This window comes from Peromyscus californicus, unplaced genomic scaffold (assembly GCF_007827085.1).
Source record: "Peromyscus californicus insignis strain IS unplaced genomic scaffold, ASM782708v3 Scaffold_22__1_contigs__length_63687245, whole genome shotgun sequence".
Classification (NCBI taxonomy): domain Eukaryota; kingdom Metazoa; phylum Chordata; class Mammalia; order Rodentia; family Cricetidae; genus Peromyscus; species Peromyscus californicus.
The window spans coordinates 45,638,338-45,664,744 of record NW_026294525.1 but is presented as its reverse complement, the minus strand read 5'-3'; the positions used below and the strand labels follow the sequence as shown (position 1 = coordinate 45,664,744).

At 42.9% G+C, this 26,407-nt stretch overlaps 1 protein-coding gene across 2 annotated transcripts in view; it reads right to left on the bottom strand.

Annotated features, from left to right (window-relative positions):
• The window catches only part of Ros1 (ROS proto-oncogene 1, receptor tyrosine kinase), a 127,613-nt gene that overhangs the window by 76,020 nt on the left and 25,186 nt on the right, over positions 1–26,407 (bottom strand). For both annotated transcript variants that reach the window (XM_052751345.1, XM_052751344.1), the window contains exons 7-17: positions 25,781–25,919; positions 19,968–20,169; positions 19,262–19,338; positions 17,738–17,860; positions 16,261–16,445; positions 14,822–14,919; positions 7,140–7,636; positions 5,311–5,523; positions 4,107–4,217; positions 2,832–3,010; positions 1,806–1,997 (exon numbers count right to left, since the gene is read on the bottom strand). In XM_052751345.1, coding sequence (XP_052607305.1) covers positions 1,806–1,997; positions 2,832–3,010; positions 4,107–4,217; positions 5,311–5,523; positions 7,140–7,636; positions 14,822–14,919; positions 16,261–16,445; positions 17,738–17,860; positions 19,262–19,338; positions 19,968–20,169; positions 25,781–25,919 — 2,016 coding nt within the window. The remainder of the gene's footprint in view (positions 1–1,805; positions 1,998–2,831; positions 3,011–4,106; positions 4,218–5,310; positions 5,524–7,139; positions 7,637–14,821; positions 14,920–16,260; positions 16,446–17,737; positions 17,861–19,261; positions 19,339–19,967; positions 20,170–25,780; positions 25,920–26,407) is intronic.

Sequence of the window (26,407 nt, the reverse complement as noted above, 5' to 3'; positions counted from 1 at the left end):
GTGTGCATCTGTGATGTCCGTGCTGGGGAAACACAAACAGGTCAATCCCTGGAGTTCATTGGCCAGCCAGCCTACCCCTACCGAGTTGATGAACTCTAGGTCCAGTGAGGAAACTTAGTCTCAAAAAAATAAAGTGAAAAACCCCATAGGATAGGTCCTGTTGCTGAAGATAACACACATCTTGCCTGTATGATCAGGGAAATCGAGCTGGAATGAAGCTGGAAGCTTTCTCCTTGAGAGCTAGCTTTCATAGTCCAGGGAGGTTTTTTGCAAGCTGCTTAGGAGAAAAGGCATTAATAGCTTCACCTCATTTCAACCCTAGTAACGACAAGACAAACCTGTCAAGCAAGGTGTGATTGCTTGTGCAATAATGGCACTACTATTATAGGGCAGGGGGTAACCAACGCCTCAGGAGGGAATCCATGCCCAGTACTGAAAACCTAGTTAAAACCCATGTCAGGGGAGTCAATAAGCTCTAGAGGAGGAAATGGATACTACTGTTCAGCTTAGTTAAGATAGCATCAAATTGGCTTCTAAATATTTATGTTCATATCTATAAACAAAGGCAGCTTTCAACCTTAACCACTTAAGTCCCTTTCTGGTTAGCAATGGCAAACCTAGAGACTCGTGGCTGCCCAAGGGGCTTAGAATAAGTTAGAGATGAGTGCTCAGCTCTCTACAAGACATATATGTTCTCGGAGGCTCAGGTAACATTGCAGAATACAGGTGGAAAGAATGCAAGGGCCAGAAGACAGAATGATATCTTCTGGGTGCCACTGGAATCATGAACTCACAGCAGTTAATGATGTCTACACTCAGTCCATGCAAGAATAATCCCATCACCAGTCAAGCATGCATGGGGCAGGAGCTCAGAAGCCCTACCCCTCACTGCTGAACTATTTGCAACTATAGATTCAGGAGGAGGAGGAACATTGCCTTGGGTTGTGTCTCCACTGGCAACCCCACTTGGCTCCAGTGCATAGTTCCAATCCAATGATCATGCAGGTGGTCCTGCTTAAACTAAACTAGTCACAGAACAAAACCAAAACTCATAAATCTAAGAAAGAGCCTGGTAGGGACGAGTGGGGGCTGATGGGGATGGGAGGGAGGAAAGTGAGAGTAAAGGAGTGATCGGAAGGCATTATATACATATGCTAACATTTAAAAACTGCCAAGAGCTGGAGAGATGGCTCAGAGGTTAAGAGCACTGACTGCTCTTCCAGAGGTCCTGAGTTCAATTCCCAGCAACCACATGGTGGCTCACAACCATCTGTAACGAGATCTGGTGCCCTCTTCTGGCATGCGGGAATACATGCAAATAGAACACTGTAAATGTAATCAATCAATCAATCAATAATAAAAGCTGCCAAATGTGGACTCACTCAGGATAAGGCAAACTACAAAAAAAAAAAAATCTCCGTGTTATATTTCAACTTAGAAATTAATCAGTTCTCACAACCAAATAAAGTTTAGGGAAATGCTGGCCATACAGTGGTTTCTTTAGAACAGTGTTTCCTTTAGAATTCTGCCTCAACCAAAGTAAATAAAGGTAGTATTGTCATTACTATACAATGACACCATTCAGCATCATTAAATAATTGCATCCAGCTGGGCAGTGGTGGTGCACACCTTTAATCCCAGCACTCGGGAGGCAGAGGCAGGCAGATCTCTGAGTTCAAGGCCAGTCTGGGCTACAGAGTGAGTTCCAGGAAGGGCGTAAAGCTACACAGAGAAACCCTGTCTCAAAAAACAAAATAATAATAATAATAATAATAATAATAACATCCTAATTTTTATTTTGTCACCTTTTTTCCAGACAGCCAGGGCTGAGCCTGCAGTACAAGCGAACTTTCTCCATTTAGTCTGGTGCTTTCAACTGAGTAGAGTGTAGTCCAGTACAGATAACCACCAACTGAATCCACAACCATGTCATTCACCAACAACTTCACATGAGCCACAATGTCTGTGTGTCCCGTCAACACAGACTGCCTTTGGATCTAGAAAACATGACAGTATTGCCAGATAATTATTTTCAAATGACATAATTATTTCTGAATGGTGTATTGCAATCATTAGTAAGTTCTTTCATTTGTTTGTATGTTCATTTTCTCGTTTAACCATGAATATTTATCAGCACTCTGTGGTTACTAGGTAGTGAACTAAACCTTGGAAAATAACAAACAGATATGGCACCTGCCTCAATAGAACTTTCATAGTCTTTTCATGTCTAAGAGAAGTAAACTGAGTTAAAATATTCAGTATTCCTAATTATATATTCAATCAAAATACCCATGAATGCCTTATCTTTTTTCAGGGTCTCTCTAGATAGTCATGGCTATACTAGATCTCAGACCAGACTGCCCTTGAACTCGGAGATCCATCTGGCTCCGGGATGGTGTCTGGGCTGAGATTAAGGTGTCTACCATCATACTCAGTGACATTCTTGGTTTTTGATTGGGAGCTGGGAATGCAGCTCAATGAAAGAGCATTGCCCAGCATGCACAAGACTCTCTTCATCCCCATGGCTTACCAAAAAAAAGAGAGTTTTCTTAAACTGAAAGGGATATGCATGTCTTCATAGAGGATGAGCGTTCTCCTTGCTCCTCTTTACTGGTATTTCCCTAATTTTTTAATATTAATTTAATTTTAATAGTTCTCTAATTTTAATCCTTACAATTATTAAGTGCCTGTTACATGCCAGGTACCGTACTTTTTTATTCTTAAAATACTAGTTCCCATTGGTTGGAGAGAGAAATGGCTCCATGTCACACAAGTCACTGAAGTGGGCGGCCATTGCTTTAGAGCATCTGGGATGCCATGCTCTGACTTACCACATACGTCTTCCCCGCCCAGTAGAGAAAGTGACCCAGCCATTCAAAGGCCAAAGCACCAGCTCCTGCGATGCTGGGTATGTGATACTTCTCCGAGATCTCCATCCCACTCAGTGGCCGCACATAAACATTGCCTTTTGTGTCGCTGTAGTAGAGGCTGTTGTTATACCAATCCATATCTCAAAACAAAGACAAACAGACAGCACTTATCTTCAGGTGTGAGAACAGAAGCGGAATGAGTCAGTCACACTGATGCCTGTAAAGGACAGTGTTGACATAGCTTTCGGGAGAACTTATGGGTCTGTCAAGCATGCTTCAGTAAGGGCTGGTTGTGGTGGTGCAGGCCCTTAATCCCAGGACTTGGGAGGCAGAGGCAGTCTGCACATTTGAGGCCAGCCTGGTCTATATAGTAAGATCCAGGCCAACCAGGGCTTCATAGTGAGACTCTGTCTCACACATACATAATATTTCAGTAAAGTAAGACCCAAATCTCAACCCCTGGAACCAGGAAGAGAAACGGATCTACACAGAGCATCTGCCTGACATTGTCCAGGTGATTTGCTACCTAACTGAACTCCTAAAACAGTAATGGCAAATAGAATTATCATTTTCTTAGAGTCCTTAAGATTGTCTGTTCTGTCTGAGGCCTTAAAGATCAAGGAGAGAGAGCCAGGTTTCCAACCAACTCCAGGCCATACTCTTTCCACTAGTGCCGCATTGGCCTTCTCAGTCCAGCTCCCTTGGTGGGTGGAAATGCTGTCGTAGGCTTAAGGACCAAGTCGAAACATAAAACAAGTAGAAAATACAGATCATCTTCAGGCAAGATCACTGCCGCAGCACTTTAGAAAGAACACTTCTAGCAATAGGTCCCTGTTACAAACCTCACAGTCCTCCTCATCAACAGTTCTCCCCATACTCTGTTTAAAACACTATGCAGCCATCTTCCTGCTTCAGTCTGAAGTCAAAGTCACAGGAAATCATTTAAGAAAAGCTGTCTTAGCAGAACAAGACAGGTTGCTATTGAAGGACGATATTGATAAATTAAAATTCACAAGCATCAACCAAAGCTGTCCTCAAGAGGACGCAATAAATAACCTCACATTTTGTATAATAAATAACATCTCTGCCTAAGAGCAGACACTTTCTTAACTACGGCACTGGCAGAACATTCCCTTCCTGTAGCCCCGGCAGCCAGAACTCTGTGCCTTCCTTCTGCCGAGTCACGTGGCAGGGCACCACATAGGAACCTACACCCGGGCGAGTGAGAGTGTCTACCTGACACATTTCCTACGTCAGAAGACAGGAACTCTCCTGGGCCAAAGCTACTGAGTGGTTTGCTCCAAAGGCCATCTTCCTTCACAGCCATGATGAACGGTGGTTCAGTAGCTATATGGTAAAATAGAGAGAAATTAGTAAGGAACTTGGCACAAAGCATGCTTTTTTTAAAGGCAATGTCTCACGATGGCCTAGAACTCTCTACGTAGACCAGGCTGGCATCAAACTCATAGAGATCTGCTTGCCTCTGCTCCCCAAGTGCTGGGATTAAAGCCCATTTGCCAACATGCCCAACTAGCACATACTTTTTTAAAAAAAGTAAAATAGCAATATTTTTCAAAATATTATTGAATAATGTAAGCGATTGTATCTGTTTAGTAGACTCATCTATCCTGCTAAACGTTCTTCTGAGAACATTTACATCAATATTTGAAATCGAAATGTGAAGAGGGATGCAGAGTCATGCTGCCGCTGTAACGGTGTCCAACAGTACCATGTCAGACACTCAAGGTCACACACCACAGTCTGTCATAGTGGTTCTCAACCTTCCTGATGCTGTGATCCTGTAATACAGTTTCTCATGTTGTGCTGACCGCCCACCATAAAATTATGTTTGTTGCTACTTCACAACTGAAATTTTGCTGTATTACATCATAATGTAAGTATCTAATATGCAACTCCTTTGAAAGGGTTGTTCAATCCCAAAGGGGTCATGGCCCGCAGGTTGAGAACCACTGGTCCATCACCACAGCCGCCCTCACTACCCACAGCTACTGTTTGCTAGGATCCCACTCTCAAAACCCAGAAGTCGTTGATACAATGACAATATAAACGATACTATTGCCCTTCAATTTCTTTGAGCCAAGATGGTGAAATTCAGTGTAACTCATAGACCCCTCCACCTCTCTCTCCAAGACCTTCAGAGGTGAGGAATATTATGTCTTAATAAACTAAGAAGAAATCGATGAAGAAGAAAATTATACTTCTTCAAATGTGTCTTAAAGTATATAAGGTGTCAGGTAAGAAACACAAATATCCATGGTGATTTATTTGATTCCCTAATCTCAGATTAAAAATTCATCCTCAAGAGGTCAACAGAGCTTATTTTCATCTCTTTAGAACATTGAAGCAAGAACTTGTACAGGACACTCAGGCTAAGGCTTTCCTTTAAGAATTACTCCCCAGACCCCCATCATATTCTTACCTGGTACCAGGGTGGTGCCCTCTGAAGGGTCTGACCAGGGACCTGGGCCTTTAGGAGAACTCGCTCTCACAGAAACTGAGTATTTTGTAGCACTCTGCAGCTCAGGTACATTAAGCATGGTCCCACTTATGTTAGAGAAAACTTGAGTGACTTTAGGAAGGTCTTGGGTGGAAACTTTCACTTCATAAGTCCAGTTCTGCCAGGCGGAAGGGCCTAAAGGGTTAAATAATGTCATTGACCTGGATGACACCACAAGGACAGACCAAGGAATTCCCAAAAATTAATCAGTAACCTATCTCAAATGAAGAGTAATTAGCAGTCATGCTTACTCTACTAACAGGGTCAGTGTGTTTCAACAACAGTGCCCATTCCTCCCGTGACACTCACTTAGCACTATTAAAGGAGACAGTATTTCCAACAATGAAGCTGTGAGAGTGCATTTTTAAAAACATTTTTTAGGTGGCCAGGCTGTGGTGACGCACGCCTTTAATCCCAGCCCTTGGGAAGCAGAGACAGGTGGATCTCCATGAGTTTGAGGCCAGCCTGATCTACAGAGCGAGTTCCAGGACAGACTCCAAAGCTACACAGAGAAACCCTGTCTCGAAAAGCAAAAAAAAAAAAAAAAAAAAAAAAAAAATTTAAGTTGGGATTTCACCGTGTCGCCCAGGCCTTAAATCTCTCAAGTGCTGAGATTATAAGCATGTGCCACCGTGCCCAACTAAGACTGTCAATCTTTCTACATGGTAGACTCTGTATCATGTTAGAAGAGTTCTCTATAACACTACCAGGTATAACCAAGTTCTTAATAAAAAAAATAATAATAATCTCCAACATAATTACCAGAAGTCAAATCAACTTGGCGGGGAGAAACCTGCCAATTCATTCTCAATGTGTATGTGAGACAGAGGGAGGGGAAGGTATCCTCATATAGCCTAGGCTAGCCTCAACTCCTTACATAGCTGAGGATGACCTTGGACTTCTAAACCTCCTACCTCTACCTCTTGAGTGCTGAGATTACTGGTGTGCACCACCATGTCCAGTTTAGGCATTGCTGGAGATTGAACTCAGGACTTGGTGCAGAGTAGGCAAGTACTCCATCAACTGCACTGCATCCCCAGCCCTCAGTCTCAGTTATTCTTTGTGATATGTAGCAAATAAGCATAAACAGCTTGTCATAAAGTAAAAATTATCCAAGTTTACTGAATATTGCTGCCTGATGATGGATCAGCGGCTAGCAAAAAGTGGACCACAGGGCGAAGCTACTCATTGACTGTTTCTGTTAGAAAAGTTGTACTAAAACACAGCTTCCACCATCCATTTATGTCTGGTCTACAGCTGCTTTCACAGCAACTCAGAGTGAGGCTGCTGGGACAGGGAACATCTGTCCACAGACTGAAATCCTTTACCCTTCTTTTACTAAAAAGCTCCGGAGCCCACGTGCTTCCTACCACATGCATTCTGTGTATCCAGAGATGAAGAGTCAAGTTCAGAAAGCTTCAGGGAATTGCTAAAATTCATGCAAGCCCCTCACCCCAATGGGTTATCCTCCTGGCTAGCTGCCATTCAGACTAGAAAGCCTGTGTATCTCATAATAGATGTCCAGAAATGACTGGGCTATTCTGTTGGGATCTACCCATGGAATATAAAGACCCTCCTGCTGCAAGGCTAGTAATTAAAGGAAGACAAGTGTAAAAACACTACTTGAACTAAGTAGTTGCCCCTGGCTGAAGACTAGATGTGGGCACTCCAAACCGAATCTCTACGCTGAGCAGCTGAAGCCGCTCTCCCTTCCAGGTGGCCAGTATTGGCCCCGAGCATGGTACACTCACTGGCTCCTATGGCGAGAGCAGGAGGCTTCCACTGAACAAGGGCCTCTCGAGAACCAAACAGCACCGAGAGCTCCTGGGGGTGGTCTGGCAGAGGGTACGACTGGATGGATGAGCCAAAGATGACCAAGTTGCCAAACCCAAATTCTTCGATGTGACTCAGGTCACATCCCACGATGAACTCGTTGAAGGACAGAGGGTCCTGCTGGAAAATGGCCTTGCCGTTTGTGATGAGGAAGTCATTGTTCTCACAAGCAAAGCTCCGCACCTCCTTCAGGGGGACCCAAGGCAGCACCCGATGGAAAGCCGAGCCGTCCAGAAATGTGGACATGAAGACTTGCGTGGTGTCATTGAAGTAGATGATTCGCTTGGACTGCGGCTTCACCGCGAAGTCCTTTAACGTGCCACTCTCCACGATGCGCACAGCTTCGGTGTGCCTGCCAGACGGCAAAGGGAGATTGATTCTGTAAATGCCGTCTCTCAGGAGATAGAAGACATACCTGACGGGACAAAAGAAGGCTGGTGTGATTCGGCGCGAGGGTGCCTGTGGAACCTACTGGGCTAATCACTTTAGTCTGTTACACACTCAGTACCATGTATCCCAGGACTTCCCGGAGTGCAAAACAATAGAGGTCCAAGCTGGAACTGTGCCCTGCTGATTACAGCGAGAAGTTAGAAGATTAGAAACTTCATCTTGTATTATGATGCACAGTCTTTTAATTCTTATAAGGGGCTTTTTGAAGAATCAGAGTTAGGACTAAAAAGTATCTTTAAAGATTTTTAGAGGCAAGTGTAATATAGACAAATCACACAGTTAGGGCTGGGGAGATGGCCACGTGAGGAAACTACGTGCCATATAAGCATGAGGATCTGAGTGTGGGTCCCAGAACCCATGTAAAAGCCAAGCACAGCTGTGCACACCTGTAACTCCCATGGGACTGGGGATGCAAATCCTGGAGGCTCATTGGCAGCGAGTCTATCAGAAAATGCTGAGCTGTGGGTTCACTGAGAGACCCTGTCTCAAAAAACACAGAGTGTGATAGAGAAGCACACCCCGCTGCGACCTCTAGTCACAGCTTGTACAGGAACAGACAAGGGCACATGCACACACATGTACACACATACACACACACACACATACACCACATGGATTTATAAACATGTTTCCTCTAGATTATACAAATTCTTAAGTCAAATTCTATCAGTGAATTTTATCTTGCATTGAGAATGATAAACAGAAGAAACAAAACATTCTATTTTGCTACAATTAACCCAACTACTTTGTATCTCCAGTCATCTAAACTTTTAACAATATCTGCCTATAAGTAAGTCAGACAATTAAAAATGTTTCATTTTGTAAACAATGGAGAATATCCAACAAGTGATGAGAGCTGCTAAGCAGGACCACCCAACTATCAGGAGAAGGAAGCCAATAGAAGAATTAAAAGACGTCTAGGGGGCTGAGAGGTGGCTCAGCAGTTAAAAGCATTTTCTAGCTCTTCCAGAGGACAGGATTTCTATTCCTGGTACCTATATCTGGCAGCTCACAAAGCCTGTAAATCCAGGAGTGCTGTGGAATAATCCTTTTGTATACTGTAAACATTTGTCACTCAAATTGGTTTAATAAAAAGCTGACAGGCCGGCAGCCAGGCAGGAAGTATAGGCGGGACAGCCAGACATAGAAGAGGCTGGGAAGAAGAAGGATGGAGTCAGAGGAGTCACCAGCCAGACACAGAATGAGTCGGACATACAAAATCGGATAGAGGTAAAAGCCATGTTGCAGAATGTAGACTAATAGAAATGGGTTAATTTAAGTTGTAAGAGGTAGTTTAGTAATAAGTCTGAGCTATTGGCCGGGCATTTATAATTCATATTAAGTCTCCATTTTGGTCATTTGGAAACTGGCAAGTGGAAAAGAAATCCACCTACACAGAGGATTTCAGGCCTCTGACATCTAAGGGCATCTGTACTCAAATGTACACCCACATACACACATGACAATAAAATAAATATATTTTAAAGATGCATGCCCTCTGTGGAGTCTAGCCTCATGGCAATGAGCAGGTGATCTTTTAACAAGGAAAAAGAAAAGACATGGCTTAATATTTTATGGACAATCAAATATCAAAGTAAAATTTTAACTGGAGAGATGGTTCATCAGTTAAGATCACTTGCTGCTCTTCCAGAGGACCTAGGTTCGATTCCTAACACCCACATCGTAGCTCATAGCCATCAGTAACTCCAGGTTCAGGGGTTCTGATACCCTCTCTGGCCTCCTCAGAAACCAGGCATATAATTGGTGCACAGACATATAAGCGAGCAAAACACTCACACACAGAAAATAAATACTTAGAAATTTTTAACTGGTGTATATAAAACCATTAATTTGTAGTTGATTTAGAATTTGTGAACATGAAAATAGATGTCAGTTCAAACCATTTAAAACATCTTATCAGAACCCCGTGCATTGTTACATTCTAACTAACATCATAACTATTAAGCCCTTGTCCTTGTCCTTGTTCAGTCCACTCTCACTCCTCTTGATGATCTTCCCAAATCGTTATAACAGCAACCACATTCCACCCAGCCTGAGGTAAAACCCTGAGACACCAGCTCACTTTGAGATATGAAGCTATGTTGTTTGCCTCGAGGGAGAACAGTCGTGGACGGAAGGGACGGCTCTTGACTGTCCGTTCTGCCACCTTCAGCATTGTTAAAAAGCGTTTGGAGAAACAGACTGCATAGAGGGAAAACTGTCTGGATTAATGAAGCACAGACTTCGAACTGAGGCAGAGAAGAAAGCAGAGCTCCAAGCGTGCTCACGACGTGAAAGGAAAGAAGATGGAAGAAGAGAAAAGGGAGTGAGAAGAAGAGAACAGACAGAAGTGGAAGGGGGAGGCAAGGGGTGGGATGAAGGGAAAGGTCAAGATTCATATCAAGTCGCAACCCCTCAAGGGCACGATGCAACGGTAGAAAAATAACCACATGAAGGAGACCACGGGAACAGCAGGACAGCTGTAAACCGCTGCACACATCAAGTGCCCTACAAGGACACACACTTGCTGAATGTTACATGCTGATTTTCATAGAAACTTTCCCGTCCAAGTAGAAGATGGTCAGAAGGCAGGGCCTGATGCAGGGGGTCCTATTGTACAGCAGCATGGATAATCACTGGATCAGCTTGTGTCTCGACCTCCCTGTCTAACAAAGGCATCTACCTCAGTATAAAATGATTATTAGAAGGGAGACCTTGGTAACACATAAATATAAATAAATTGATATAATCCTAGTTATCATGATCTTTTCTGGTCATGATAATTTTAAAACCTCAGCACAAATCTATTTTATTTTAATGGGGAAAAGGAGCCACTGAGTACCTACCTCACCATGGTGTATTTGAAAGGCTGATTTGGTAAGTGAGGTTCATTATCCACAGAATGACTCATGTTGTGTAACTGTCAACAGCAACAGAGCATTCCATAAGCTCTTAGACCCTCACAAATGAGGGAAATAAGATCTAGACCACACGAGACTGTGTGCATTCAGGTGGTGTGGCTGTAACTAATAATTAAACTTTTCATTTAAAACTTGGAAAACCGAAACAGCTAGAAGAAAACAAAATATTCTTCCAGACACTGGGTAGGGAAGAACTTTCTAAATGGAACAGGAATTAGCCCCAAGTATCAGCAGCTGAGACTACATGAAATGTAAAAGTGTCTGCACAGCAAAGGACACTATCAGCAGAGCAAGCCAACAGTCCACAGAAAGGGAGAAAATCTCGGCCAGCTCCACTTCAGAAAAGGCGCTAAGATCAAGAGTTTACAAAGAATTTCAAAAGCTGAATACTAAGGAGTAGAACTACCCATCCCTAAATGGGCTGATGAATTCAATAGATCGTTTTCAAAAGAAGAAGCACAAAAGAGCCAATAACTAATTTTAAAAGCATCCAACATTCCTAGCCATGAGGGGGATGCAGATTAAAACTACACGGAGCTATCTCTTCACCCTAGTCTGAATGGCTGTCATCGAGAAATCTGACAACAAACGTTGGAGCGGATGTGCAAAAAGGGGAACGCTTACTCACTGCCGGTGGGCATGAGAATTAATACAGCCATTATAGAAATCAGTTTAGATTTCAAATTTAAAACAGAACTACCATATAATCCAGCTATTCCCCTCCTGGGCATATATCCCAGAGAACTCTGTAGCCTACCACAGAGATATTTGCACCTGTGTTTATTATTGTACCGTTTGCCATACCGAGGAAGTGGAACCGATCTAGCTTTCCATCAACTGAAGGAGGGACAATAAAAAAAACCGGACATGCACCAAACGGAATATTGCTCAGTTGTAAAGGAAACTGAAATCATGCAATTTGGAGGAAAATGGATGGGAATAGAAACCAATATTCATCAAAGTTACCCAAACTCAGACAGGAAAACACTACCTGCTCTCCCTTCTATGTGGATCCTAGCCTACTATGTACATGCACATATGTAAACAGCCATAAGTGTACATGCAGTATAACATTTAGAAAGGAGCCTAAGAAAGGGTAGTATAGGGTGAGAAAGGATGAAATGCAGTCAGAAGGACACAGGAGCAGTGGTGGCACATGCCTTTAATCCCAGCACTTGGGGAGGCAGACACAGGTGGATCTCTGTGAGTTCAAGGCCAGCCTTGAACAAGGTCTACAGCATGAGTTCCAGGACAGTCATAGCTACATAAAGAAACCCTGTCTCAAAAAAACTGAAAAGCAGGAGTCATAAAAAAAAAAAAAGCTATAAAGTTCATTGTTTTTCTAGTTTCAACTCTGTCATAGTTTTCTTTTTTGTGGTGGATAAGCAAATAAAAATGTAATTGACAGAGAAAGTACAAAAACCTGAGTGCAGCTCCACTACTTCAGAGTGGTCATCCCAACTGTATAAAAGTTCGGAACAGACTAGAGCCTTGGTGGGACTGGGCAAGCGTTTGAGTGGTTACCTTGATCTAGCTGTGTGATTTTTTTTTTTTTTTTGAGACAGGGTTTCTCTGGGTAACAGTCCTAGCTGTCCTAGAACTCATTCTGTAGACCAGGCTGGCCTCGAACTCACAGAGATCCACCTGCCTCTGCCTCCCAAGTGCTGGGATTAAAGGCGTGCACCACCACTGCTTAGCCTGTGTGATGTTTTTGTATGTAAATTCATTACAATAAAGTGATCTGTCTTAAAAATTAGGATGTTGGTTGTACAGGTGTATCCATTAAAATCCACCACTCTAGAGGCAGATGAGGCAGACTTCCATGAGTTCGAGGCCAGCCTAGTCTATACAGTGAGTACCAGCCCCAGGCAGGACTACATTGAGAAGCTGTCTCAAAAATTTTTATTTAAAAAGATCTAGAAAGTCCACAGGACTTACCCTGTATCACAGGGTTTGGGTTTTGGGTTGTTAGTTTTGTTTCATTTCGTTTTATAGATCTATAATTTGGGTCAGAGGTGTGGCTCAGTCAGTAAATTGCTTGCCTACCATGCAGAAAGGCCTGGGTTTCTCAGTACGTCATAAAACTAGGCATCATGGGACACATATGCAATCCCACAACTTGAGAAATGGAGGCAGAAGGATTGGAAGTTCAAGGTCATCCTCATCTACTTAGTGAGTCTGAGACTCAATAAAAATCTATAGTTTCTTCCTATTCTCATGTGGTCTTCATTTATCATGGCCTCTTGTTCCTTGTTCTCCCTCTCTGTTCTTGATCCAGCTGGGATCTCCCGCTCCCCTAAGCTCTCTTTCCCTCAACCCTTGCCCTTCTAGCTGAGCAAGTGCCCTTGTGGTATGATTGAACATTCCTTGGGTATATGCCCAAGAGTGGTATAGCTGGGTCTTGGGGGAGATTGATTCCCAATTTTCTAACAAAGCACCATATTGATTTCCAAAGTGGCTGTGCAAGCTTGCATTCCCACCAGCAGTGGAAGAGAGTTCCCTTAGCTCCACATCCTCTCCAGCATAAGCTGTCTTCAGTGTTTTTGATCTTAGCCATTCTGACAGGTGTAAGGTGGTATCTCAGAGTCATTTTGATTTGCGTTTCCCTGATGATTAGGGATATTGAGCAATTCCTTAGATGTCTTCTAGCCATTTGAGCTTCCTCTGTTGAGAATTCTCTGTTTAGTTCAATAGCCCATTTCTTAATTGGACTGTTGGGCATTTTGATGTCTAATTTCTTGAGTTCTTTGTATATTTTGGATATCAGTCCTCTGTCAGATGTGGGGTTGATGAAGACCTTTTCCCATTCTGTAGGCTGTCGCTTTGCCTTACTGACCCTATCCTTTGCTCTACAAAAGCTTCTCAGTTTCAAAGAGGTCCCATTGATTGATTGTTTCTCTAGAGAGGTCCACAGAAATTCACAAAGATACCTCCACAATAGACTACTGGCAATGGTCGAGAGAAAGCCCAAATTGACCTACTCTGGTGATAGGATGGCCAAACACCCTAATTGTCGTGATAGAAACCTCATCCAATGACTGAGGAAACCGGATGTAGAGATCCATGGCCAGGCCCCAGGTGGAACTCCAGGAGTCCAATTGGCGAGAAAGAGGAGGGTTTGTATGAGCGAGAATTGTAGAGACCAAGATTGGAAAAAGCACAGGGACAATTAGCCAAACGAATGGAAACACGTGAACTATGAACCAGTAGCTGAGGAGCCCCCAACTGGATCAGGCCCTCTGGATAAGTGAGACAGTTAATTAGCTTGATCTGTTTGGGAGGCATCCAGGCACTGGGACCGGGACCTGTCCTCAGTGCATGAGCTGGCTGTTTGGAACCTGGGGCTTAGACAGGGACACTTGGCTCAGCCTGGGAGGAGGGGACTGGACCTGCCTGAACTGAATCTACCAGGTTGAACTCAATCCCCAGGGGAGTCTTTGCCCTGGAGGAGGTGGGAATTGGGGGTGGGCTGGGGGGAAGGCTGGGGGGGAGAACAAGGGAATCTGTGGCTGATATGTAAAATTAAATTAAATTATAAAATTAAAAAAATCTATAGTTTAGGAATCAAACTAAAATGGAAATAAATTTCTGGGGCTGGAGAAATTGCTCAGTGAGTAAATGTGCTTTCTGCACAAGGACCTTTGTTTGAATGACCAGAATTCATATATTTTTCATGCTGATATTCTTAGAAAAAGATTGCTCACTGTTATTTGAAGTCAAATTTTTCTATTTGTATTCTTTAAAATTTTAGAAATTTGTTTTTGTGTGTGTGTGATGATGATGGTGATGATGATGATGATGATGAATGCATGTGCTAAACAAGCTAAATACTTCACGAATAAGCATGTTCAGTTACACTCTTGATGGGTGCAAGAGCCAGGCTGGAAGAGGCAATGGAGCCGAATGGCTCAGCCACAGAGGCACTTGATGAAGGAGCTTCTCATGGTGACTGCCGAAGGGAGCAATGAGATTGATTCCTATCATAAAATAGTGTCAAGTCTTGGACTAGAATCAGGGTCCCAAGGTCTCTAACAAAAGGTCATTTCCATGAAACTATAGCTTGCTGTAGAAGAGGAAACAATCAAATTTGAAAGCAATTTTAATTAAATTGACCTGAAATGAGGCACTCAGACGAACTTATCCAGTGTTGAAGTGTTGCAATGATAAGCAAGCGTCACAGAGATTTTTGTCAATGGAAGAGAACCCATATTTACAAGGCTAACACTTACCCATTATAGGAATCAACCACAACTTTTTGAGGTGCGATAATAGATAATGGAGTAATTTCCTCAAAATTTGAACAGTTTTGTAAGTCACAAACATATACCTATGAAATAAAAAATATACCAATAGGATTAATGTCTGTCTGCATTTATCTTGGCACCAATATTTGCTCTGCAGTTCTGTACTTGGAATTGTGACAGTCACTATGGACTTTACAAAACACACAAGAAAAGCATTTAAAGGGTAGTTTAACTGGTGCACAGCCATAATCCCAGAGCTGAGGAGTCTGAGGTAGGAAGATAATAAATAACAGGCCAGCCTGAGCTATACAGAAATACTCAGTATGAAAAAAAAAGGAACTTTATATTTTATGTCCTAATAAGTTTATATTCTATTAATACCATTAGGATATAAGCATGTTTTTGTTTGTATTTGTTTTGTTGTTTGTTTGTTTGTTTGTTTTTGGTTTATAAAGGTATACAATTATTTTCAAAACTTGAGTTATATTCAAGCTTCTGGGCTTCAGGTGGGGTGGTTGTTACTGTTTGTTTTTGCTCTTTTGGGGGGCCTGCCACCCAGCTCCCAAATAAATCACACACGGAGGCTTATTCTTAATTACAAATGCCCAGCCTTAGCTTGGCTTGTTTCTTGCCAGCTTTCCTTAACCTGAATTATCCCATCTACCTTTTGCCTCTGGGCTTTTCCCTTTCTCTATTTCTGTATATTTTTTGTTATTTCTTACTCTGTTGCTGGACGTGTAGCTGGGTGGCTGGTGCCTGGAGTCCTTCTCCTTCTCTGTCTCTTTCTTCTTTCCTCCCAGATTTCTCCTACGTATTTTCTGTGTCTGCCAACCCCACCTATCCTTTCTCCTGCCTTGCTATTGGCCATTCAATTCTTTATTAGACCATCAGGTGTCTTAGATAGACAAAGTATTACAGCTTCACAGAGTTAGACAAATACAACATAAGCAAAAGTAACACACCTTAAAATAATATTCTACTACAGGTGGTAGCTTTTGCTCATTGCAATAAACATGCACTTATAAAATGAAAACTTGAAACACAGGAAGACTGTATCTTCTCAAAGATTCCAGTACTAACATACTTTCAGAGACCTAGTAAAATAAACCCAGGTTAGTATATAATTAAAGATGCTTGCAGAAGACTTTGCTCAAGATAGACTTACACAGTGATGCCAGCTTTCTTAAAGCAGATAAATTATCATTAACAAAAACTTGCAACCATGAAAAACTAAAAATAGCATTGACTTCGTGGTAGATCAGAACTAGCTTGCACTAGGTCACAAGTTAGACCTTCTTGTAAACTAAGTAGGTCCATGATTCGTTGCTGATCTAGTATCTGAAGTAAGTAATCAGTGAGACAAAATTGTGTTTACCACCAAACATGCATAGTATTGATAAGTAGTTATATGTGCTCAGACTAACCAGTTTATCCATGATGAAATACATCCTCTGGTAAAGCCAGTCTATGGAGATGGAGGAGACTACACCTGAGCCTCTGTAAAAAATTCTCAGATCGGACGTATCAGACATGTTGGCTGCCTCCTTCATCCATATGAAAGGTCCTTCTGAGAAATAAACCACTTGCTGCTGGACATTGACTGCTATCCCTAGAAGAGCCAAGAGAGTGCATCCATGTGGTTAAATGTCCACAGGGATAGAAAAACTCAGAAGTGAATTTGTCTTTAATGTTTGTTGAAGTCAAATAGAAGTTCTTATACTTTAAAAGTATTCTTCTGAATCCTTCTAGTACATATAACTTATATGTGCAAATATGTTAGGTATTTTCATAATGTACATAAAATACAAGAAGAATTTTAGAATAATATATTCTACAAATATTCAAGATAGTAAATTCTAGAAACATTTGGGGTAAAGTGGGTTTGTTGTGGAGTTATTTGTTTAGTGCTGAGAGATTCCAAAGCCTAGAGTATGTTTAAGCACATACCCTATCACTGGGCTACACCACCAAACACAAAAGCACTTTTGAATGTCTTTTTATCATTTGAAAGTTTCATAAATTTTTTTGATCAGATCCATTCCCCATGTCCTCCCCTCCAATTCCTCCTCAACTCCAACCACTATTTCTTCCTAATTTCATGTGATCTCTTTTTCTTTCTTTCTTTCTTTTTCCATTTTTTGAGACATGGTCTCTCTGTGTAACAGCCCTAGCTGTCCTGGAACTCACTTTGTAGCCCAGGCTGGCCTTGACCTCACAGAGATCCACCTGCCTCTGCCTCCTGAGTGATGGGATTAAAGGCATGTGCCACCATGCCTAACTGTATTCCCTTTTTCAAGCCCTCTGATTCCACATAGTGGTACCAGTACATGCATGGGTATGGTGCCTTTTAGGAATATGGGTAGCCTGTCAGGGTCACTGAAGTAAACTGACTCTCCATGTCTCAGCAGCCATTAGTTACCAACCTCAGTCAGATACAGGAGTTCATGTGCCCTCCCCTATTCATGCTGGATTTGTCTGGCTTGATCTTGCACAGGTCTTGTGCATTTGGTCACAGCCACTATGAGTTCATATGTACAACTGCTTAGTCTTATCAAGAAAATACTTTGACTACAGCCTTCCTGTAGTGTGCACAGCACATTTCAGCACTATGAAAGCTATCAAGAAAGGATAAAGCTGCCAGGTCATTGTCCAGTCTGATTTCTCCATGTTCTATGACTAAAGGATGGGTGTCTTCAGAAACAGCATCTTCCATCAAGCTCTGGAGGGTGGTAACCAAGAGCATTAGCAATATCCTGTAATGTTTGGGGGACCTATGGGATCCCCATAGCTAGCACTGGCATCCAAGAGCAATTTTTAATATTCCTCTACTCTATAAGTTTCCATCCAGAAATTCCAAATATTTCCTTTTACAGAGAGGATACATGCTTCTGTTAGACTGACCTGTAATATTCTGATGAATAGTATCTGACCAAAGGCAATGTGCTTCATCTACTAAATACTTTAAGGACCTCTTTCGTAGAGAAGTTTTTCTGGATAAAAAGAGCCATTGTTCTTCTTCTTGAACTGAAAAACATAATTTACAGGCAGGCTGACCAGCCATACATATAGCAACACAAAAAGTTTTAGCACTTCAACACAATGGAGATGGCACTTTAAAAAAAAAAAAAAAAAAAAAAGACTAACTAAATTTTCTGGAGTTACTTAGAGGTATTGCATCTGTGGCATAATCTCCATAAATCTGTGATTGGGGGAAGGAAATAGGATGACAATCAAGTAGGACTATGTGAACATATCATGTGACGTATTACAGCGTTGTAACATCCTTGTTCCAACTGAAGCAAAATCGTTATCCCCAGGCAGGATAATTTCCTTCATAGATGTAATCCAGCCTCAACCAAAGCGGGTTGTTACATAACATAAGTTATGTTGAAGGTGTTGCCTCCAGCTTCTCTCCCTTTCAAGCAGGAGAACAGTTCTTAAATAAAATTTGAAGGCTACAGAACTCTGATTGGTATCCTGTTCAGCTGAAAATGGATACAAAGTCCTTGAGTGATGGACGCTTTGGGGACAATTAATAGATGGTATGCAATAATCACACAGCAACCTTAACCCTGTTCTATATTTAACTTTCCCCTTGGGCATGTTACATGCCTGACAATAATACCTCTCTTTTCCTAGAGTCTAGGAAGAGCCAAAAAATATAGGCTGATGATAGATGACATCCAGTACTACAGGCATGGTTGTATGCAGATTGGAGCAAACAGTGGTCAAGTCGGGAGATGGAGCTCTCCTTAAAGCAGAGAACAGACCAAAGGAATTGAGTCCCTGAGTTAGTCAAGACTCTAACTCATTTCTTACACACACACACACACACACACACACACACACACACAAAAAAAAAAAAAATCTAGTGCTTCTTAGAAAGCATTTGCTCCTACAAATACCAGTAGACTTCAGACCCTCATGGTAATAATTTTAAAAACAACCAAAAAAGAGTACTTATAAAAAATAAGATAAATACACAGACTGAATTTTCAAAAAGTTGATATTTAAATTCTTAGTGTTCATATAGAAACATTAAGGCAGACTGGGAAAAATCTCTGATGTGACAATCCACAAGTGAAGCCATGTTGGGATAGGAAAGTTTATATGTAACTCCTAAATTTGTGAATGCAAATCACCATACCTAGTGGACGGAACTCAAACCAAGAATTTGTTTGAAGCCAGCTTTCTTAAAATGCTTAAGTTTTTCTATTTTTTACGTCTCAAAATTCTAATATCAACTGTCTATCTAACCTTCTATTTGTCAAATATGTAGAGTAAGTTAAAAATTACAATTATTAGGTACCAAAAAAAATGCATAAAGAAGAGGGATGTTGAGGTCTACCAGATGACCCACTGAACACTGACCTTTAGTCCAGTCAACCTTTAAACCTGTGTAGCAAAGAGAAGGCTAGACCATACCTGATGGAGATGGAGTGGAAATTAAAGATTCTGCTTCTGGCCCCTCACCAACTTCGTTTACTGCTGCAATAGAAAACCTATTCCAAAAACAATTTGGAGAGATGAGTTTCCCATGGCATGTTGTGAACAGGAGATAAATATAGGCCCAACAGAGATTCTATTTAAAGGATGGTGTGGTGGCGCATAGATCCAGTTACTCAGTGTCACCGCTCAACACTGAGCCGACCATCAATCACCTCCTTGTCTGCATTCCCCACGGCACAGTTCAGGGTCACTGAGGTCAGAAGCTGAACTCTGCTACCGGCATGACCGTTTCTCCCCTTATGTAAAGAACTCTTAGTAAGTGCCAGCGAAGCTAACCATAATAAAATAATCCTCAGTGGTTAGTTTAAAATACCACTAGCAGAATGTTACCTCCTTAATTCTTTTCATGTTTGATTAAATAAACAAATTACAGACATGCTATTTATGTTATTATTGCCTCACACCTATAAGGATCCTTTAATACACTGAAAATACTTCCGCTTAGGATGGTGTGATATATAATACACATGCAAATTCAAGAAAATGTACAACTTCAACACAATGGAATGGATTCGGTGGCACGTCTCTAAATAGACAACTGATTTTTAGGCAGATTTCTTAAATAATCGTTATGTTTGCATTAATGCTGGTGTCATTTCTGTCTGTCCCACTTAGCTCTTACCTGTACGTAGTGTTTGGAAGAGTGGAGTAAAACTGGAAACTGGTTCTCTGGGTCCCTGAATCTAACTTTTGATTTTTACTGATCAGCCTTAAATTATAGCCCAGAATAGGTCCACCTGGGAAGTGGGGTGGAGCCCAGCTGACTTCCACAGTGTCCGGGCTTGAGCTTTCGATTTTCATGATGAAAGGCGCAGTTTCCGGAACTGGAGAGATAAAGATGGCATGGTGAGGGTGAAAAGTGTACATTTCTGTGCTCTTAGAATAGGAAAATAGGGAAACATGTTTTCAACGGTTGACATAAATAAAATCTTTTCATTAATACTGAAATCAGGACAGAGGGATGGTAGTTAGAAATTTTGAGCTGCAATTCCTCGTCTCTAAATCATACCAGCTAAGTACCGAGTCCTACCAAGACTCTGGCATCTTCCTCCTTTTTAACTTAGGAAAAAACAGTGAGTACTGGAGACACGAATAGGACCTATGTTCTAGACAAAGAGCTGTCAAAAACTCCTGGAGAACTAAGTGAACGGTGGGGAGGCATCAGATGATGAGAGAATTCACAAAACAGTCAATGATTAACAGAAGGTGACCAAAGCAGGTCCTGGGGCTCTTTACTCCCTGAGCTATGGCCTAACCAGTTGCAGATGAAGATGTGGCTTTGGATAAATGAAATTAGAGTGATCTACTTCTCTTGCACTACTATCTGCCCTGACAATCCAGATGATACCTCCTTTACAGCCCTCCAAAATCCCTGAAAGCCCAGGCTGACAACCTCGGTAGCACCCCACACTTGCTGTGGATGAGGGGAGCATGGATTAAATGATTATTTACTCACAGCCTCTACATGCTACTAGCAGAAAGACCAACAAGTGATTTGCCAGCCCAGCTTCCAGACATGTCTCCACCTACTTATCATACCTTAGCCCCATGAAATACTCTTGTATCTACTCTTCCCACAGAGCAGTGTGTTTTGACATCTTTGCTCTTGAGTGTACCCCTCTCCTTCTGAGCACTTTTGGCAAATGTTCTGCTCACACTGATGGACTACAGGTAGCAGAAGTGAGACAGTTCAGCCCTCAGACCAGGTTGTCTTTCAAAGGCCTTTACATGGGTCTATTGGCCTTCCTCCGATACACTCCCTCCCAAACTCTCAGAGTAATCATTAATAAGCACAAACATCTTTGTGTGTCTCCTCGTCTCCTCGCCTCTACGTACTAAGTCACCTGTGCGAAGCGGGGGAGGGGGAAGGTGTGATGTCCCACTGAATTAGAATCAGAATGTCAACAGCAACTCATTAGGGTCAACATCTGGATATGATCTGCTCCACTTCAAGCAAGAGTTAAAAGTCACTTACACAGCAAGATATGATTATCCAAATGTCACACACACACACACACACACACACACACACACACACACACGCACAATTCCTCTTTAGAAAGTAATAATTTGCCTTATAAACATTCTTCTTGGTTGGGGCTAAGTCTAACTTTGGAATAGCCCCAGGAAAAAGGCACTAATACCAACTGAAATCATATCATTCTTATGGCCAAAGAGAATATGACTGTAAGGCAGTGGGCATGAACATAAGTATGTGAACATCACTGTGGCCGGAGAAGTGAGGAAGAATCTGAAAAACAAGATGCTGTCCATGGAAAGGACACCAGAACGGGTCTGGAAGACTAGAGAAGAACTGAGCTTCCTCATCAGCCAAAAGTCCCAAAGATGACAAGAATAATTTCTCTTTTTATTAATTTGATCTGACTAGCCATGGGTCTTGACCATTGTATTTCTCTGGTACCAGAAAACATATCAGTGTGTTGGAAGTGTATGGAGCGCTGCTGGGGCAAAGGAGATCTGTGTGTTTTATGTCAGTCTGGACCATTTCAAGCGTGGCCCCAGGCCGGTGTCTGACCTTTAATTCTAGGAGGAAATGGTCAGAGAACAACCAGCAGCGGTGGCCATACACTCTCTGAGACCTAATTATCAAAGAAGGGACACTCATCAAGGAAGGAAAGATGCCCCCAACAAATTTCATCAGTTTGCAGGCTCTACTTAGACCCAAAATCAAGTTCAACCTGAGAACACGGCTGTAAATCTACATGACCAGAACATGTAATCCATCTGACCTGGAGCAAGTCTCCCCAAGTTGCCTCAATTAAGTCTGGAATGATGGCTCCAGACAACTCTCCCTGAGTGTGCCCCCACATCTGACACTCTCCCTGAGTGTGCCCCACATCTGACACTCTCCCTGAGTGTGCCCCCACATCTGACACCTCCCTGAGTGTGCCCCCACATCTGAGACTCTCCCTGACTGTGTCCTGCATCTGACATCCTTCCCAAGTGTGCCCCCACATCTGACACTCTCCCTGAGTGTGCCCCCACATCTGACACTCTCCCTGAGTGTTGCCCTACATCTGACACCTTCCCTGAGTGTGCCTCCACATCTGACACCCTCCCCGAGTGTGCCCCCACATCTGACACTCTCCCTGAGTGTGCCCCACATCTGACACTCTCCCTGAGTGTGCCCCACATCTGACATTCTCCCTGACTGTGCCCCACATCTGACACCCTCCCTGAGTGTGCCCCACATCTGACACTCTCCCTGAGTGTGCCCCCACATCTGACACCCTCCCTGAGTGTGCCCCACATCTGACATCCTCCCTGAGTGTGCCCCGCATCTGACACTCTCCCTGAGTGTGCCCCCACATCTGACACTCTCCCTGAGTGTGCCCCACATCTGACACCCTCCCTGAGTGTGCCCCACATCTGACACTCTCCCTGAGTGTGCCCCCACATCTGACACTCTCCCTGAGTGTGCACCCACATCTGACACCTTCCTGACTGTGTCCTGCATCTGACACTCTCCCTGAGTGTGCCGTTTTTTTAAACCCCATCTTTGATGAAATAGTCAGTATCAGAAGAGTCTCCTAGCTGGTCTCAGTCTCTAGGCTTCCAATCCCTCATTCCCTCATAGTCTCTGCTTCTCTTTTTAAAGACTGTGTGAAGCAATTACTCCTCCGCTTCAGACGCTTCCATCACACTAACTGCTTTTCAAAAAGTCTGAGTGCTGGCGCCTGGCATTCAAAATCCTTGGCACTCTGGACCCATCCTCGTCCCCCCTCCTTCTCTCCCTGCATCACATGCTTCCAGCAGACAAAATGCTCACATCCCTTCCTTGACTTAGGACTTAGTCTCTTACTCTGTCCCTGCAGGTATCAGCCCTGGCCCTTCCTCTCCTCACTTCTTATCCAAATCAAAAAGAAACTCCCTTCAGAGAAATGCCTTTGGAATTTCATTCTAGAAAAAATATCTCCCTGCTCAGACCTCCCATAAGTAATCGTCAGTGCCTCTGATTAAAATGTTTCTAATCAAGTTTAGATCACACGTTCCTGTGTGACCCGGCCTCTGGATACCTGCCATATCTAATCTCCTCTTCATTGTGTTCCATGCCTTCCAATCATGTCAGCCCCTTCTCAAACTTACCCGGGTCACTGCTGCTATCGGCCCTTTGTCTCTACTCTCCCTGCTCCTGGAAAACTCACTCCTAAATACTTGCATCGATTCTTGTCTCACGTCATTCAAAGCCTTCTCAGAGAGCCCTTTCCTGACCACCCAGCCATCCAAAAATGGGTCCCACCCTCAGGCATTTCTTCAGCCTATGCTACTTTTTCTTCTTTGTACTCCTATGTACAACTGCCCAGTTTTCTCCTGCCGTGTCTGCTCCCCAGGAATCACTAACAAATAACCCCATCTCAAACCCTTCCTTCCTCTGCAAAAAGATGTGGGCCTGTTCCATGTGCTCAATCAGACAGAGGTAATAATTCTGACCCTGAAGGAAGCAGTGTGGTCTCCCTGCATTTCCCTGGCTAACAGACTTAACAAGAGGCAGCATGTCTGCTCTGCAAATTCAAGCTTTCCCTTAAGTGATGGTTCAGTTCCAGCACGTAGTAGGAAGAGGCAGGTGGATCTCTAGACCAAGGCCAGCCTCATTTACTTAGAGAGATCCAAGAAAGTGCTACAGAGAGAGATCCTTGTCTCAAAAAACAACAAAACAAACAAACAAAAAGAGCATCTTTAAAAGTTCAAAGTCTCTCTAAAATATCCAGTGTCTCGTAACTGTGGGTTCCTGGAAAACCAATAAGTAGATAGATAGATAGATAGATAGATAGATAGATAGATAGATAGATAGATAGATATTTTCTTACACCAAGAAGGAAGCATCAGGGCATAATCACAATCAAATCAAAGCAAAACCAAACTTCGACACTAAAACATCGAGTGCTTAGTGTCTGGGTCTCACAATCCGCTGGGTTCCTCAGAACCTGTGTCACTTCTCCACCTCTGCCCTCTGCGATACACACAGCTTATCTTCTAGTCTCAGGTCATGCTGCTGCCCTCAATGGTCTTCCCATGGCACTGGCATCCTCAAAATATTAGGGTTCTGCTGCAACTGCGCTGAACTTTCACTAATATCCTGGGCTCTCTACAGGAACTCTGATCATGCCACATGAAGCCTCAACTTCTCTCCATGACCCCTTCAAACCTAGGGCTTCTACTGCAACTAAGGTTTTACCTTCACTAAAGGCGTCTCCTGGCCTTACAAAGTGCCAAGCCTCAGTTGCTCTCCATGACCTTTATCATGTCATCACCTGGGATACTCTTACACATTTCCAAGTTTGGCTGCCAGGATGAGGTACAACCTCTCCGTACCACTGCTTCTTTGTGCTGACCCTGGAGAAACACTGCCCTGAAGATTTCACCTCAGTGATGATGACCTCTTGTTAATGACCACTGACATTTCAGCTCCTGGGGACCAGAATCAATGGTCTCAGATGCAAAGGTTTCTCTCTAGTTTCCTGTTAGTCACAACCAATTCTTGGGCTCCAGCTGACCCGGGCCACAAATTCTTCATTGAGAATATCACATAAACAGCTCTGACAGAGTCTTTGCTTCCCTCTGAAATTTCACAAGCCAGACCTCCTTCGTCTGTTTCACTCTCAACATTCCTATCTTCCAAGCTCCCACAGAATTCCAAGCTCCCACGGAACAGCCCACAGAGCTCTGAACACTCAATAGCTTTTCTAGGCCAAAGTTCCAACTCCTTCCACAGTCTTTCCAAACACAACAACATAGCCAGATCTGTCACAGCAATAGTCCACTCTCTAGTACCAGTTTCTGTCTTAGTTAGGGTTTCCATTGCTGTGATTAAAAAAAAAAAAACACTGTGAACAAAAGCATTCGGGGGAAGAAAGGCTTTACTCTGGCCTACAGTTGCAGTGCATCAGGAAGGAGTCAGGGCAGAAACCTGAGGCATGAACTAAAGCATGGACCATGAAAGAATGCTGCTTACTGGCTTGCTCCCCTTGGCTTGCTAAATCTGCTTTCTTACACAACCCAGAACAACCTGCCCAGGGATGGCGTCTCCCACAGTAGGCTGGGCCCTCCCACATCAATTATTAATCAAGAAAATGCTCCCACAAGCCAATCTAATCTAACCAATTCTTCAACTGAGGTTCCCTCTTCCTAGTGACTCTAGTTTATGTCAAGTTAACAATAACTAACCAGCACCTCTTATTTATGTGTTCACTAACGACCATGTTTCCCCTCTACCAAATATAGGTTCAACAAGAGTAGAGGTCATTGTTTTGATCGCTGAGGAATTGGTAACATTACCTAGCACACAGTGAAGGGCTCAAAGGCTAAACGGAATACCAAAGGAATCCATTTCTTTCATTGCTTTAAAATAAAAACAAATGAAACCAAAACTTTGAAATAATGTCCTTACTTCACAAGGGACATATGTGTGCCTACCTCCATAAGGATGAGTCCTATAACTTGGACTTGGTGGGGAATAAAGATGTAGCTGGGCTGTGAAGATCCAAACCACTCGAAAAACATACTCAGTGAACGGATGCAGGGGCTCCACCACATAGGAGAGCTTGGACACAGTCTAGATCCGGGAGAGAGCAAAACTCAGCATTCATCCAGTCACCATGACCCACTGAGGCACAGGGTTCAGATGAATTTGGGTGTGCCTTTGGAGATGGGGCTGCCCAGATCCTACTGCATGTGCAATAGACCAAGAGTTGAACTTCCAGACACCAGGCTGAATTAGTCACACCATTCTCTCCTTTACGGAAAGCTAAGGATTCAGTTACTCAGCACTTACTTCAAGGACTTACTTCAATTTTCCCATGTCACTATACTTGGTACACTAGGCTATTTTTTTTTTCTGAACTTGCTCATGTTTTCTTGAAAGGGACCATCCTGAAAGGCTACTATAACCTGCTCTTTAAATTAGAGCAAGCCCCTTCAAGAATCTCCCTCATGCCCTTCACCCTAGTTGGAATCACTTTAGAGGATGGTAAGATAAAGAGCATAAATGGTTCTATGATGCTGTGCTGACAGAATTATGTATGTGACATGTATACTTTTTCT